This window comes from Leptonychotes weddellii, chromosome 1, assembly GCF_054177405.1.
Source record: "Leptonychotes weddellii isolate Sample4059 chromosome 1, ASM5417740v2, whole genome shotgun sequence".
NCBI lineage: Eukaryota > Metazoa > Chordata > Mammalia > Carnivora > Phocidae > Leptonychotes > Leptonychotes weddellii.
In genome coordinates this window covers 1,128,990-1,144,349 of record NC_138369.1, presented here as the reverse complement: position 1 = coordinate 1,144,349, position 15,360 = coordinate 1,128,990, and the positions used below count along the sequence as shown (strand labels likewise).

At 61.7% G+C, this 15,360-nt stretch overlaps 1 protein-coding gene across 2 annotated transcripts in view; it reads left to right on the top strand.

The window, feature by feature from the left end:
* MOB3A (MOB kinase activator 3A) overlaps positions 1-14,963 on the top strand; it is a 16,713-nt gene extending 1,750 nt beyond the window's left edge. The window contains exons 2-4 of one of the 2 annotated variants that reach the window (XM_006743698.3): positions 7,165-7,711; positions 11,078-11,280; positions 13,797-14,963. In XM_006743698.3, the coding sequence (XP_006743761.1) occupies positions 7,291-7,711; positions 11,078-11,280; positions 13,797-13,826 (654 nt within the window). In that variant the 5' untranslated portion in view covers positions 7,165-7,290 and the 3' untranslated portion in view covers positions 13,827-14,963. Of the gene's footprint in view, positions 1-7,164; positions 7,712-11,077; positions 11,281-13,457; positions 13,573-13,796 lie in introns of those variants that run through there. The other variant, XM_081830409.1, reaches the window with a different exon arrangement.
* Positions 14,964-15,360: the final 397 nt, after the last annotated feature.

The following is a 15,360-nucleotide window of genomic DNA, read 5'->3' as shown; positions in this document are numbered from 1 at the left end:
GACCCTCCGTGCTCCGCCCAGTCACCCTCCCCCACCCCGGCCACCGCAGATCCTCGTTCCGCCTCCGCGGTTCTGCGGTTTCCAGGACGTCCTAGACCCGGAACCACACGGTGTGCGGCCTTCTCAGCCCGGCTGCTCTCACCCAGGGACGTGCCGCTGAGGCTCCTCCGTGTCTCTGCCTGGCTCGATAGTTTTTATTTGAACCTCCCTCCAGGGAGAGCACGTCCTTTTCATCTTTACATCTCTCAAAAGCTGATGAGCACAGTGTTTGTGTACCAGGCGCCCCAAGTAACCTGGCGAGTTGAATTCTAGGTACACCTCCCTTCTCTCTCTCTCTCTTTCAGCAGAAGCAAAAGTGGTTATTTTACTTCCTCAGGGAGTTCTCAGAAATGCTAGTCCAGTTCCTGAACTTTTTTTTCTAAACAGTTTTAGTCCGTTTGTTTCGTATGTACAGACGCTCCCAAGCCAAGACAGCTCAGTGAAAAGTCAGCTATTAATCATATTTCCGGTGCTCCAGTGCTTCGTAAAATGGAGCTTTAACAAAAATTCCCCAAGCAGCTGGCTCAGAGCTTGGGCTTTTACTCGGGGAAGTTTTAGATGTGCCCCAGCTGGAGAGCCCTGTTCCTGATTTCCTAGAATTTTGAGGTTCAGATTGCTTAAGCAAAAAAGGCAAATCCAGCTTCAGAAACCAGATTCTGGGAAGGAGACAGGCGCTTCTGCGTCTCCTGAGTCCAAAATAAGACATCTGTGACGGGGTTACTCTGTGCGGGGGCGTCCCGGGCACTGTGGGAGATGAGCAGCCTCCGCGGCCCCGTGTGCTCGATGCCAGGAGCACCCCAGGGGTCCCCAGACGTGGCCCAGCTTCTCTGGGGGCAGAGTGGCCCCAGGGAGACCTCCAGCGGAGCTGGGCACTGGGCACAGCACCCTGGAGAGAGTGCAGTCCGTGAGTGGACGGGCCTGGCCTGCTGTGGATGCGCAATGTCCCCTTCAGACAAGGGTCTTTGCAGAGTCAAGTGCAGGTCCTGAGCATCCTGTTGCTAAAAGGAAGCTTGGACAGCCAGTGGGGGAGTCCGTGTTTGGACGGCAGTGAGGGGCTCTGCTTCTCATGCCCTGCCCTTCCTGACGTGCAGGCCTCTGCTTGGTGAAACGGGCGGGGGCCTCGCGAAGAGGCGCAGCTCCCAAGCTGACGCCGGCATCCCTGCCAGCTCGCTGGCTGTCCCCCATGTGACGTGGTTTTGTCAAACAGTATTTCAGTATTTGTCCCCGTGGTGGAGGAGGCACAGGGGGAGGCGTAGAGTCTGTGTGGGCCTGCGTGCACCCAGCGCTGCCTCCGCCCTGGTGCGGCACAGGTGGGAGGCACAGGACACCTGGGCTCGCATCCAGGCCCCCCTCCTATTTGCTGTACGCTCTGACTCTGACGTCCTTCCCGCCTCTCCCGGCTTCTGGGGGTCCCAGGTAATCCTAGGCGCCCCTCAGCTTGTAGACCTGTCACCCCCTCTCTGCCGCTGTGGTCGCATGGCCCACTTCTCCGTGTGTCCGCGTCCAGATTTCCCTGTTCTTATAAGGATGCTTGTCATCGGCTGGGACCACCCTATCCAGTGTGACCTCATCTTTATATCTGCAAAGACCCTATTTCCAAAGAGGGTTCCATTCACAGGTGCCGGTGGTATGTTTTGGGGGACACGATTCAACCCATAACAGGCGGATGGGGAGTGACTGCTGATGGGCACAGGGTTTTTTTTGAGGTGATGAGAATGTTCTAGAATTGTGGTGATGTTTGCCCTACTCTGATTTTACTAAAAGCCATTGAATTGTATACTTTAAAATTGTATACTATTTACAGTATGTGAATTATATCACAATTGATTATAAAATAAAAGGGTTGTCATGAGGGCTGAAGTATGCAGAACCCCTTGATAGCACCTGGCCTGGTGTGGTCTCAGCAAACCACTTCCTGCCTTCCTACAAAACAAATTGGGGAACTTCACCCCAGAAGCAAAGACATGAGGGCCAAGTGCCAACAGAACGCCGCACCCCGTGGTGGGGGGCTGGAGCCACCTTCCTGTGAGTCCTGCAGGACGGCAGGTGGCTTCCTGCCCAGGGAGCAGTGCTGATATTTAAAAATCAACGTTTAGATGGTGGAAGACACTCTGGGGTGCGGCCTTCTTGGGCAGGACTGATCCTTGGGCTTCGAGCATCTTCTAGCCAAACACTCGGCTGCCCGGCCGGGAGCCAGGGTCTGCATGCTGGTCTAGAACACATGGGGCCGACCTGTGTGGTTGGGGCCTGTCCGTCTAGGCCCCCCGCTCCAGCGCAGTGTCCCTGGAGCGGGGCCGCGGCCGCGGCTGAGGCAGGATGTGGAGGCACCGGAAGGAAGTGGTAGGCGCCTCGCTGCACCTCCCCGGGAGGGTCATGCAAGGCAGCTGCTTGGAGAAACTGTGTTTTGTTTGGTTTTCAGAAAAAGAGAGGGGGAAGAGGCTGTGTGTTGGGGCTGGGGAGTTTTGTCATCTTACCTTCATCAGTCTAGAAGTTTCTAAGTACCGCCCACCTTCGTCTGAGGGAAGAACCTGGGCCACCAGCGGAGCCCTTAGCGTTGAACCCCCAGAAGCCCGTCCCACCTTCCCCTGCGCCGTCCTCGGATGTGTCTGGGGAGAGCCAGAAACCAGGGCCGGGGGCAGGCGATGGGGGGTCGCCTCCTTCGGCGCTTCTCAAGGCAAAGGCACGCTGAGGTGGCTGGCCACCCCTCGGCCGTGGGGCGCGTGTGTCCCCATAGAAAGCCCTTTGCATGTGAGGGGAATTCTAACCATCAGGGGAGTTTTGCAGAAAATCCTCGCACATTCTGGGAGGAGACAGAGAGCGAGCATGAGGCCTGTGAGCCCTCCCCCCATCTTCCAGAACTGGCCTGGTGCGCGTCTGGTCCCTGCCATGGAGGCACGCGGACCCTTTCGTGCCCCTGAGGCCCCCTCCCATCCCACACGGCCCGCTTCTGTGCGGGTCGCAGGTCCCCAGGTGACGTGGTGGCAGGCCAAGCTCCCAGAGCCACCCCGAGAGGCCCCAACAGCGGGGCAGTGGCGGGTGCCTTTCCCCTGTCCCGGGATTGCTGCCTGGGTGCAGCTTAGCTGCGGGGTACGTGAGGAGCCTGGGGATCAGGCGGCGCTCGGCAGGAGCCGCGGTGGCCCCAGCCCGGCCGGACGAAGGACGCAACCCCCACCTCGTCTTCTCAAGCAGAGGGGTGTTTGCAGGTTGAAATGAGACCGTGAGTGAGGAAGTTCGCGAGCCCTGCTGTCAGGCGGCGGGGGCACAAATGACTTGCTCTTCCCGTTGGCCCGCAGGGGATTGCTGCCCCTTGACCTGCACCCAGGGTGGCCTGAGAGTGGCCAAGTTCGCAGATTAACCACCGGGGCAGGTAGGCAGGCTGCTTGGCCATGATCGGTCACAGGTGGGCCCGGGGTCCCCACCGGCCTGTCCAGCGCACCCGCCCACGGTGCGGAGGGGCCCTGGGCTGCAGGGGGGCGAGTGTGGCTGCGCCCTGTGCTCCGAGGTGCCACCTTCCCACCATCCAGGCCCTGAGTGCCTGGGCCTGTGCCCGGGCCTGGGACCTGGAAAGCACCCCCACCCGTGTGTGCAGGGGTGCAGTAGGGGAGCGGCCCCGGCCCGGGGGGTAGCTGGCCCTGACTTTGGGGCGAGACCGATGGACGCCTGGCTCATGGACAGCTGCTTTGCCATGGTGGCGTGTGTCCTGGCAGAAAGGGTGGTGGCTCCACCCACGCAGCCCCGGGTTCGAGCTCTAGGCCCTCCCTGTCCGGTGTCGGAGCTAATCCTTAACCGGGTAGCGCCGAGTCACTGTCTTTAATGCAGGGTCTTTGACTCTGCCCCCACGGGACACTGGGCGGTGTCCTCACGACTGGGGGTGCTGCTCACCCCCCACAGCGCCCGGGACACCCCGATGTTAGCAGGGCCCAGGGGGCAGACCCGGTCCGGGCCCGTGTTCCCTTCTGCTCGGTGTGGCGGCCGCGTCCTCGGAGGGTGGCCAGGAAGTGCCCGGCCGGGAGCGGGCGCGGCAGGAAGTGACGGGAGCGGCTGTGGGGAAGCAGGTGAAAGCACCTGTGTTCACGGCCCCGCGTCCCTCTTGCTTCAGAGCGGGCCTTGCCTGGAGTCACTCACGTGGACTCACACCCCGTGTGGCCTTCCGTGTCCGGTTCCCTCCCTGAGCGTCGTGGGCCCGGGGTCCGTCCCCGGGGCCGCACGTGTGGGCGCCTGGCTCCTGCTCGCGGCCGCGGGACGCTCCGGTGCGTGGGGGACACAGCTTGTTCACACGTCACCTGCTATGGACGTTTGGGTTGTTTCCACCCTGGGGTGATGATCACGAATCGTGCTGCTGCGAAGTGTGTAAGTTTCTGTGTGGACGTTTGTTGTCACTTGTCTTGGGGGTGCACCCGAGAGGCGGCCCCGTCCAACTGCTGGGCTGTGTCCCCAGCGGCCGCCCCGTCTTAGGCTCTGCCCAGCCACGCACGAGGGGTCCGATTGCTGCGTGTCCTCATGGGCCCTGGTGATTGTCCTTCGTGCTGACAGCCGTTCTCATGGAGAGTGGTGGTTCCCTCCCCTTCTCGCTGGGGTCTCTCCCGTCCCTCTGGCCCCATTGTCCTTGGCTGGCTCTTCTGTCCCTGATGCTCATCTCCGGTGTTCTGCATGGTTTATGCTGCCTCGAGCGGACCTCCCAGCACACTTGCTGCACAGCTGGGCCCAGAAGGTGGTCGGGCTTCGCCGGTCAGCTCAGAGAAGGGGAGGCCTCGGGCCCACGTGTACCCAGGGCCTGGCTGGTGTCGCTCACAGCTGCTGTAGCCGGTGCTCGTTAGGATGCCCTGCGTAGCCTGGGACTGTTGGCTCCTCGGGGTTTCCGGGGCTGCTGTAACAAGTGACCACAAATTTCATGGCCTAAAGCAAAACAGATCTGTCATCTCACGGTTCTGGAGGTCACAGTCAAAATAGCACAGGAAGGACTGGTCCCCCTGGGGCTCCGGGAGACCCGGCTCCGGCCTTTTCTTGGCCCGCGGCCCCCCCTCCATCCTCACTGCCAGCAGCGCGGGGTCCGCCCATCTCTGGGACTCCCACCCTCTGCCTCCCCTTCGTGAGGATGTGAAGCGAGAGAGCGAGCCCCCCGGAAACCCAGAGTCACCCCCACCTCAGGGCCGTGACAAGGTCCCCTCTGCCGTGTGAGGGGACACGTCCCAGGTCCCGGGGCCACAATGGGGAGGTCTCTGGGGCCTTTATTCTTCCCACCATGTCCTCTCCCCTGACCAGGCTACATCGGGCCGTCTTGAGCCCTGTGAGCAGGGGTCCCGGGGACACACCGAGGCCGAGGCCGACGCTGGCCAGGTTGGGCAGCCATGGGCGGGGCGGGGGGGTCGCTCCATCTCTGCTGCCGCCTCCCATCCGGCCCCACACCCCTCGGTGACCCCAGGAGGACCAGCTCTCGAGGCCCTGCACGAGTGTTGCAGTCCCTCAGCCCCAAGCGCCCCGTGGGTCTGCACAGCCGCGGGGACAGTCCGGCCCCAGCACCGGTTTAAGCCATTGGCACATTTCGTGTGGCGTCTGGAACGCCATCGCCGGCATGGGGGGCCCGCCTGGCCTTTGGCCGCAGGGTGTCGGCCAAGTAGGCGAAGGAGCACGGACACACTGCCGCTGCTTCCCGCGTGGAGAGGCACCGGCTCTCGGGAGCCACGCCTGCGGCAGTCGGGACGAAGCTCTTGCCGCACGCTTGCTGGCAGCCGGGCGCCCCTGTTGTCAGCCTGACAGCTTCGTCCCGGGGACCCCGCGTAGGCTCGCTCGGCTCCGCCGTTGGCCGAGGTGCTGACATCGAGCCTGGCACTCTCTGCGGAGGCCGCCCTGGGTCCGGGGGGTGAGGGGCGTCCCATAGAAGTGGGGGGCGGGGGACGGGGGCCCCCAGAAGCCGGGAGAGGCAGCAGCCCCCAGGAGTCCCGTTACAGGTGTGGAACCTGCAGAACCTTCTGTCGTCAGGCTGCTAGGAGCCCTAGGTCTGGTGGGTTGCTGCAGCAGCGTGCTGGGGCTGGAGGGGCGGGCCGCCTGACAACCAGCAGTCCCGAATCAGAGGGATGAACCCCACAGTTTAAGCAGAGAGAAACCAGGCAGGCATTTGCTGTAACGTAGACGGTGACTTGGGCGCAGGGCGTGCGATGGGGAGTGGGGCCACCGGCGGGTCCTTCCATTCCCCGTTGTCTGCAGACTTCCCCTTCAGTGCCGTGTGCCTGGTGAACTGCCAAGACCCCCACCCCGCCGGCCCCTCGGCGCCCGGCCTCCCCTATCCCAGCCGCCGCTGTCCCAGCCCGGCCCACGCTCCCGGGAGCCGTGGTCCCGTGTTGGACAGGCCAGACCCAGACGGGCTCGTCCAGGCTTCTGAGACGGGCAATGCGGTGGAGGGTGTCCCCCCAGAATTCATGTCCGCCCATTGGGAATGGGGCCTTTGCACACGTCCTCGGGCAGCAAGACGAGGGCGTCCTGGATTAGGGTGGGCCCCGATGCAACAAGGAGATTTGGGTGCAATGCGGGAACACAGAAATTACCCTTTCTCGGCTCTGGAGGCCAGTGCCCCAGCCGGGGTGTGGGCAGGGCTGGCTCCTTCAGAGGCCATGGGGACGGCGCTCCTGCCTCCGCCCTCATGCAGCCTTCTCCCGCGCGTCTGTGTCTCCTCTTACCAGGACAGTTGTCGTCACACTAGGGGCACCTGGATGATCCAGAAGGAGCACAGCCCAAGATCCTTAATCACGTCTACAAAGAACCTTCCTCCAAATGAGGTCCCGTTTGTAGGTCCCAGGGACGTGGGCCTCTCTTCTCGGAGGCCACCACGAACCCGCTGCAGGCCCCCTTAGCCTCTGTGCGGATTTCCACACTCCGTCCCGCTGTACGAGAAAGCCCCCGGGCACGGGGGAGATGCCTCCAGCTCTGGCTTGTCGGGAGCTGTCTCCGCGTCTTCTGCTCTGAGGCAGTTGGGACCCGCCATGGACCAATTTGTCCACGGAGGAACGGGTGCTGTCTTGGTGAAACTGAAAACCGCGAGTCCTGGGAGCCTCGCAGTCCGGCCCCCTGGTGCTTCCAGAGCGGGGTCTCCAGAAACAGCTGACAGGTCCTCCCCTGTCTGTGTTGCAGGTCTCAGCGAGGGCCTGGGGCCCAGCGAATCTCCGTCGCCTCGGCTGCCACCTGACGCGAACATCCTGCCCGGGCCCCTCTGCAGAGGCGTCGCCAGGGAGCGCGCTGACCGGGCAGGGGGCCGAGATGTCCAACCCCTTCCTGAAGCAAGTTTTCAACAAGGACAAGACCTTCCGCCCCAAGCGCAAGTTCGAGCCGGGCACCCAGCGGTTCGAGCTGCACAAGAAGGCCCAGGCGTCGCTGAACGCGGGGCTGGACCTGAAGCTGGCCGTACAGCTGCCCCCTGGCGAGGAGCTCAGTGACTGGGTGGCCGTGCACGTGGTGGACTTCTTCAACCGCGTCAACCTCATCTACGGCACCATCGGTGACGGCTGCACGGAGCAATCCTGCCCGGTCATGTCGGGCGGCCCCAAGTACGAGTATCGCTGGCAGGACGAGCACCAGTTCCGCAAGCCCACAGCGCTGTCGGCCCCCCGCTACATGGACCTGCTCATGGACTGGATCGAGGTGCAGATCAACAACGAGGAGCTCTTCCCCACCCACGTCGGTGAGTCAGGGGGCCGGGCGGGGCCGTGGGGGGCGCCAGGCCATTTAAAGTGTATTGTTTAGTGGCATTTAGGAATACGTTCGCAGAGTTCCGGAACATTCCACCACCGCGAAAGCAACCTGGTCCCCATCAGCGGTCATCCCCACTCCCCGCCCCAGTCCCGGCTCCCATCCTCTCCTCTCTGTCTGCATGGACAGGACTCCTCTGGGGACCTCCTGGGAGTGGGGTCCTGCGGGATGTGTCCTTCGGGGTCTGGCTCCTCTCGCTGAGCCCAGTGTCCCCGGGGTCTGTTGACTTTGGTTGTTAGTACATTCACTGAGTTGTGCAACTCACTACTATCTAATTCCAGAACATTCCATCACCTGCAGGGAATCCCTTTCCCCAGAGTAGTCCCTCCCCATACCCCCCCAGCCCCCGCCCCCACAAGCCACCTTCCCGTCCACGGATGAGCCTGTTCTGGACGTGTCACCCACGTGGACACACACCCCGTGTGGCCTTCTGTGTCTGGTTCCCTCCCTGAGCGTCGTGGGCTTGGGGTCCGTCCCCGGGGCTGCACGTGTGGGCCCCTCACTCCTGTTCCTGCCCAAGGGATGTGCCTGCGTGTGGGGGACACATTCTGCTTTAAGTTAAGGACCCTGAGATGGGAGACGCCCCTGGATCATCCTGCTGAGCCCTGAATGTCATCACAAGGTCCTCATAAGAGGGAGGCAGGGGGAGATTGCACACACGAGAGGAGAAGGTGGTTTGACAGCAGGGAAAGGAGGAAGGGACCATGAGCTTAGGAATGCTGGCAGCTTCCAGAGGAAGCAAGGGGACGGATTCCCCCCGGAGCCTCCAGAGGAACGGTCCTGCCGGCACCTCGACCCCGGCCCAGTGACATGGGCTCAGAACTGTGAGAGATGCATGAGTCGTTTAAGCCGCTGAGCTGGTGGTGGTCTGTGACAGTAGCACTGGGAGACTCCCTGCAGACGTGGCTTTCACTGTCACCGTCGGCGTTGACGTGGCGTCCCGGAACGCCGGTCAGGCAAACAGGTTTCCGGCCCAGCTCTGCACCCACTCCAGCTTCTCCCCTGGGGCACCCCCTCGCCGCCCGCACCGGGAAAGGGCTGACACTGGCAGAGGGCTTTCAGGGGCCATCTGGGGAGAAGCCACCCCAGACTCGTCCTTTCCCAAACTTGGGATTACCAGTGGTCCCTCCATCAGGTTGCCGGGTCCGCGGGGCAGCCCTGGAGTCCACGTCGTCTGACTCCCCGCCTTGTTAGAATCCCCGCAAGTCCCACCAGCTCCTCAGGGGTCAGCACCCCAGAACGTGAGACGCCGCGCCTGCCCCTCGCCCATGGAAGGTGAATCCCTAGTTTACCAAACTGGATGCTGGTGAGAGGCAGAGAAAAGGAATTGGGCAGGGGCCACACGGCCGTCCAACGGGACTCTGAGGCCAGGCCGCCGTTCTTCGGGCTCTCAGCACCCCTGGCCTCTCCTACGTGCTCACATCGGGGGGCCGGCCTGGCCTGGGCCGTACCTGCCGGCCCTGTTCCAGGACCCCAGCCAGGTGGCCAGAACGATGTGCTTCCCACAGGCAGCCGTGTCTCTCTGCTTCCTGTCTTGGTGCTTCTGAGAATCATGGCTGGGCTCGCCTCAGGGTCAGATGTGTGGCTTGGCAGAGGGGACGGGTCACGTTACATGCCGGCCCGCGTGTTGGTTCTGCTCACACCTGTACACCCACTTAGGCCTCAAGCCACCGGCCTGTGCTCTTAATGTTAGACCGACGGCCGGCACACCTGTCCTCACGGGGACCAGATGGTGAATCTCTCCGGCTTCACAGGCCAGTCTGTGTCTTGACCACTCGGATCTGCACCGTAGGCCAAAAGACCCCAGAAGCCGTTTGTAAACAAACAGGTGGCTCTGTGCCCCCATTAAACTTCATTTATAAAAGCCAGCGGCGGGCCAGGCATGCCCTGTGTATCATTGCAAGCCCGTGCAGCGGCCGTTTCTGAGCCCGTCCCAGCCGGGCTCCCCCTTCACCCAAGCTTGCCCTTGGTGGCTGCCCGGCTGGGAGGGGGACACAGAGGGCAGTGTCAGCGTCGGACCCGGGCCCCGTGTAGGCCTGGAGCTGACCCAGGCATTCCATCCCGCCTTTCTCTGCTTCCCGTGGGCTTGACCCTCTTTCTGAGCTTACACTGTTTTATCCACCAGTCGTGGACCCAAGTGCATAGGGATTCCCACCCCCCGAGGGGACCTCCCACCACGTGGCCTTCAGGGGTCTGCAAGGACAGTAGCTGCTCCTTAGGTTCCCACAAATGTGAGTTCATGGACGACCGTTGGGGTTCATCTCTGCAGAGTCGAGTGACAGGGAAAACTCAGAGGTCTCAGTGATGCCGAGCAAACCTTCCACGGGGTTAGCGGCCCAGGATCTGGGCCCTGGTCACCATTCAGAGATGCTTAGCACCGACTGAATACAAGTGCCACTGTTCTGGGCCGAGAGGCCACCCGGGCCCAGACACCGAGGAGGGGTCTGGCCGGACCCGTCCCGCACAGCTCACGGAGAGCCTTTTCTTTCCCGCTTGCCCTCGGCTCCACACCCGGCTGGCCTGCCCCGGTTGGAGAGGAGCCATGCGGGCTCTGCCATGTCGGGGGCTGGCCCGTCTCGGCAGCGTTACCTGGCCCGTGCGCCCCGTTGCTCGCTGCCGTCCAGGTGCCGCAAGCGGGCATCTCCGTGTGCACCCCCCGGGCTGTTAGCCCGCGGCCCCTCGCACGTTCTTCCCAGGCCCCGGCAGCCACCTGCTGGTGCTCGCTGCGCCTGGCTGTGTCGTGGGACAGACACGTGCTCGGGGCGGCAGGGGGTGCCTAACACACAGACTGCGCCCGGGGGGGCCGGCACGGGGACCCCCCATAGGGGCATTTCACCACAGTCAGGAAAAACGGAGCATTAAACCCACAGTAGGAGTTACAACGTGTGCACGTTCACAATTAAGTTGTGTCGTCGCTCGAACGTAGGTGACGTTATAAAGACGCGCTCGAGATGGGGAGAAATGCACCACGTGAAAGATGTCAGACGGCAAAAATACGTTTTTACGGGTTGCCCCATTTTATTAGGAGAAATAAGCCTAACCAGAAATACATGCCCAGGGCCCAGAACCCACGGTGGGGCTCGCAGATCCCCGGCCCGCGGACGCGGAGGGAAGGGGAGGGAGGGGGCGCTGCCCGCTCTGACGCGGGCCCGGGTCCCATGGGGAGGCGTGTGGCCGGCATGTCCCCTGCGGTCCTGGCTCCGCGGCGGGAGGGCGTCCCCGGTCCGCGAGGGCCGCAGGCCAGGGCCCGGGGTGGGGGTGCTTGCCAGCCTGCCTGAGCCCCTCGCCCTGTGTGCAGGCACGCCGTTCCCCAAGAACTTCCTGCAGGTGGTGAAGAAGATCCTGTCACGGCTGTTCCGCGTGTTCGTGCACGTCTACATCCACCACTTCGACCGCATCGCGCAGATGGGCTCCGAGGCTCACGTCAACACCTGCTACAAGCACTTCTACTACTTCGTCAAGGAGTTCGGCCTCATCGACACCAAGGAGCTGGAGCCGCTGGTGAGCGGGGCGGCAGGGGGCGGGGGGCGTTGGGTCCGGGCAGCCCGGAGCGGACAGAGTGAGCCGAGGTAGGTTCCTCGGATTTGGGCCCAAGTTTGTGACACGGCGACCTTGGGCGTGGCCGCAGATGGAGGGGGTGCCGCTCGGATTCCCGGCACGTGGGATCCACCCGCTGGGGTGGTTTTGGGTTCCTTTTGCTCCCTGCTCCTGCTGGCGGGCCCGGTGGGGATGTGGCTGCCCACGTGAACACCCCGGCCCCTGCGAGAGGCAGAGGCCCTGAATCCTGGGGGGCTCCCCAGGGAGGTTCCTGCGGCTGCCCCCCTTGCCCTGTGGGAGACACTGGGGGGGTCTCCAGTGCCGTAAACAGCAGCGGCTGGGGGGCTGGCCCGGGGCATCCCCGTCTCCCCTGCCCGCGTCCTCACTGCCTGGCCGGAGAGCAGGCAATGATTTATTTCTAATTGAGGTAAACTCCACATAAGTTAAAATCATCCGTTGTGAACTGAATGATTCAGTGGCATTTAATACATTCACAAGATGCTAAAACCATCACCATGCCTTCTAGTTCCAGAACATTCCATCGCCCCAGATGAAGCCCCATCCCCACTGGCAGGCACGCCCCAGCCCCCGTCCCAGCCCACGGCACCCTCGAACCCACCCTCCGGCTGTGGATTTGCAGCTGGAGCCGTGTCGACCCCAGCCCAGAGATGGGGCGACTCAGGCAGCGAGATGGCTCCCTGGGGCCCCTCCCCCACCGCTCTCCCAAACTGCTGTGGGCTCTTAGTGGGACCTGTGAGGTCAGAGGCGTCAGGTGGCTGCTCTCCAAGTACCCACCAGCTGCCACCACCACTGGTGACAAGGGTGGAGAACACCCCCCCCAGGAGGTCCCGGTGAGGCCGGTGCTCGGAGCCCCCCAGGGCCATTCCGGTGGGGGGATCTCCCCAGGCGCGGAAATGCTAGAATGTTCCAGGGCCAGCGGGTTGGCTGCTAGGGGACTGAGATCATCACTCTGGGGGTCCCCACGGCTTCCTTTGCATGACCCCAGGACTCCCATGTGGGCTTTTTTTCTTCTTCTTGTTTTTTGTGGATTTCTCCACTGATTCAGGTCTTTGAACTCTATTCTTGCCCAGTTTTCAACAGTTGTTGAATTACTCTCCACACAACCTTTCCCAGTTTCTCTGGGTCCTTGCAGGCTCTGCCTGTCAGTGGACTTTCCCAGAGTTGAAGTTACTGCAGGCATGCCTAATGGGGAGGAGGTTACTCCGAGCCGGTGGAATGTTCTGGAACTGGATAGACGAAGGGTACACGCCATTGTGGCTGTGAATGCTGATGAATTGTTCGCCTTACGATGGGTACTCTTATGTGACGGTCACCTCCATCCATGTATTACTTACAAAATACTACAAATTGGAACCTGCAGTTTTGTGATCTGCTTGCTTTTCTCTTTTTGTTTTAACTTAGTGCCTTGATCTCCTTGTCATTTCTTCCACATCAGTGCTTAGAGTTCTTTCTTTTTTTTTTTAAGATTTTATTTATTTGAGGGGCGCCTGGGTGGCTCAGTCGTTAAGTGTCTGCCTTCAGCTTGGGTCATGATCCCAGCGTCCTGGGATCGAGCCCCACATCGGGCTCCGTGCTTGGCGGGAAGCCTGCTTCTCCCTCTCCCACTCCCCCTGCTTGTGTTCCCTCTCTCGCTGTGTCTCTCTCTGTCAAATAAATAAATAAAATCTTTAAAAAAAAAAAAGATTTTATTTATTTGAAAGAGAGAGAGCGCACGTGCGCACCAGAGCAGGGGAGGGCCAGAGGGAGAAGCAGACTCCCCGCTGAGCAGGGAGCCCAATGCGGGGCTCCATCCCGGGGCCCTGGGGTCATGAACTGAGCTGAAGGCAGACGCTTAACTGATGGAGCCCCCCAGACGCCCAGTGCTTCGAGTTCTTTCTGGCGCCAGGCAGAGGATAAAGCGCTTAAGCTCGTGACTTCCCCAGGCCATGTGTAGACGAAGTGGGTGCTGATCTGCCCGGCTGCCCTGTGCACCGAGGCTTCCGGGCTCTGTCTTGTAGAACGTGGCGGGATGCCTTCATGTCCAGCTTTTTTGCATTTGTTGTTCATTTGTCGGGACAGACTCTCGAGGCTGCCATCACCGGGTCTAAAGGGTGTATCATAGTATTCATCTTTACTTCCAGGCTGCTTTCCGGAAGTTTCCTTGCAGTGTCCAGTCGACTGTAGAAGGCACGAATCAGTACACTGTGGCCCCGGGCTGACCGCCTGGTTTTGTGAATAAAGTTTTATTGGCATGCAGGCAGTTAGTCGTTTCTGCGTTGCTGGGGCCACGCTCCCTCGATGGGCCGGGACACTGCCTCTCTGGCCCTTCCCACAGCACACTGTTACTGTCGTATTGTTTGTAAGGTTTGGCGTTAAATGAGGCCTGCGGGCCCCTGGAGACCGGATCCCCTGCTTTTCCATTTGTGTGTGGTTTCCGTCCCCCTTGTGTCGATACCTGACATCTTGCTTGTTCTTAACAGAAAGAAATGACCGCACGGATGTGCCACTGAGAGCCCCTCGGGCCCGCAGTCACCGAGGCCATGCCCAGGGGACACCCACGCTCGAGGGCCACGGCTCCAGAACATGGACCCGTGCTTTATAGAAAGCCCAGCCAGCGGGCGAGCTTGGTGCCGTGGAGACTGCACTGAACGCCGGGGTGGAGTCCTCTCCGATCCCGGTGGGCAGCCGCCGTGGGTCTGCACGCGGCCATCCTGAGCCCGTCTCCTTGACAGGCGGCGAACTTGAACTCCGTGGTTCTGCGTGTTGAGCACCTGGGCACATGCACTTTGTGAACCACTAGCATTTGCTCTGTGGTTCGGCCCAGACCAGCCACCGCGTGCAGCCAGCGCCCGGGGGCCCCGTGTCCGCTTCACGACTCGCACGACGGGGACCCCACGCCCGCTCCCCAGCTTTCCCGGGCCCCTTCATGGATCGTGAGAGATTGGAGTTTTCTCCGTGAGCCCTCCTCCCCTTTAGAAAACTGTCGCCTCTCCCTTATGAATATCACAGGATGACTCTCCCGTGGAACCCCCCTCCCGGGCTGGAACCTTTTGAATTTTGCCAAATGATTAGCTGGAGTTAGCCTTTCTGCAGATGCCTGCCCAACTTTACGTGGAAGCCCTGTGTTTGCGTGGCCCTGTGCGGCTATGAGACCCAAATCCCAGCACTGTCTCCCGTGGACCTTGGGAGGGTGGCCAGGGCCCTGTCTGGGCCACGCTGAAGTGACCCCCGGAGCCCCGTTCTGCCTGTGCCTGCACCCCGCCCGCGCGCAGCGTCCTCGGTGGCCTTCTCCGTGGCACCCTTCCAGTGTGGACCGCACCGACTCGGAGTACCTCTGGGTGTTGGGTGCTCGCAGGAGTGAGGAGCACCATCACCCACGCCAATAAGTGCAATTAACACGACCTTGGCCTCGGTCCTTCTGGAAACCCCCAGGGTCCAGCTCGAGGAGGCCCCTTCCGATCGAATGTAGCTCCCTTTAAGTGCAAAACCTCGGCCAAGCACCGTGACCACTGTGTCCCCCAGGGCTGTGGGCTGTCCCCACAGCGCAGCCAGGTCAAGGAAGGTGGCAGGGACTCCTCTCCACCCTCCCTGCCCACAGCTCTTCCCGCACGAGCATCAGAATACACTGTGCCATCTTTGTACCCGCATCTGCCGCTTGTCATTTCCACTTCCCTGGCCTCAGGGCCTGGTGTTGGGCCATGTCCCTGCCCTTGTCCCCGGGGTGCCCTTGTCCCCAGCAGCTGAGGGCTCGTGGCTCGCCAAAGTGCCCCCAAATGGCTAAACAGATGCACAGAATCGGTGAGGTTAGGATTCCATGGGGTACAGCCTGGGTGGGGAGGTCAGAACTGGGAAACTGAGGCAGGCGCACGCTCCCTCTCCCATTTCTGTTCTGTCTGAGCGTTTTTCCCAGCCCTTAAACACGATTTTAACTCTTGCCTTTCTGCTGTGTGCAAGAGGGAGCCAGAAAACGACCCTTGTGCGGAGTAGATTAGGAGAGCGAAACCAGAGAGGGGTTTCCTGCCAACTAGCTCTGGCTGGGGGCAC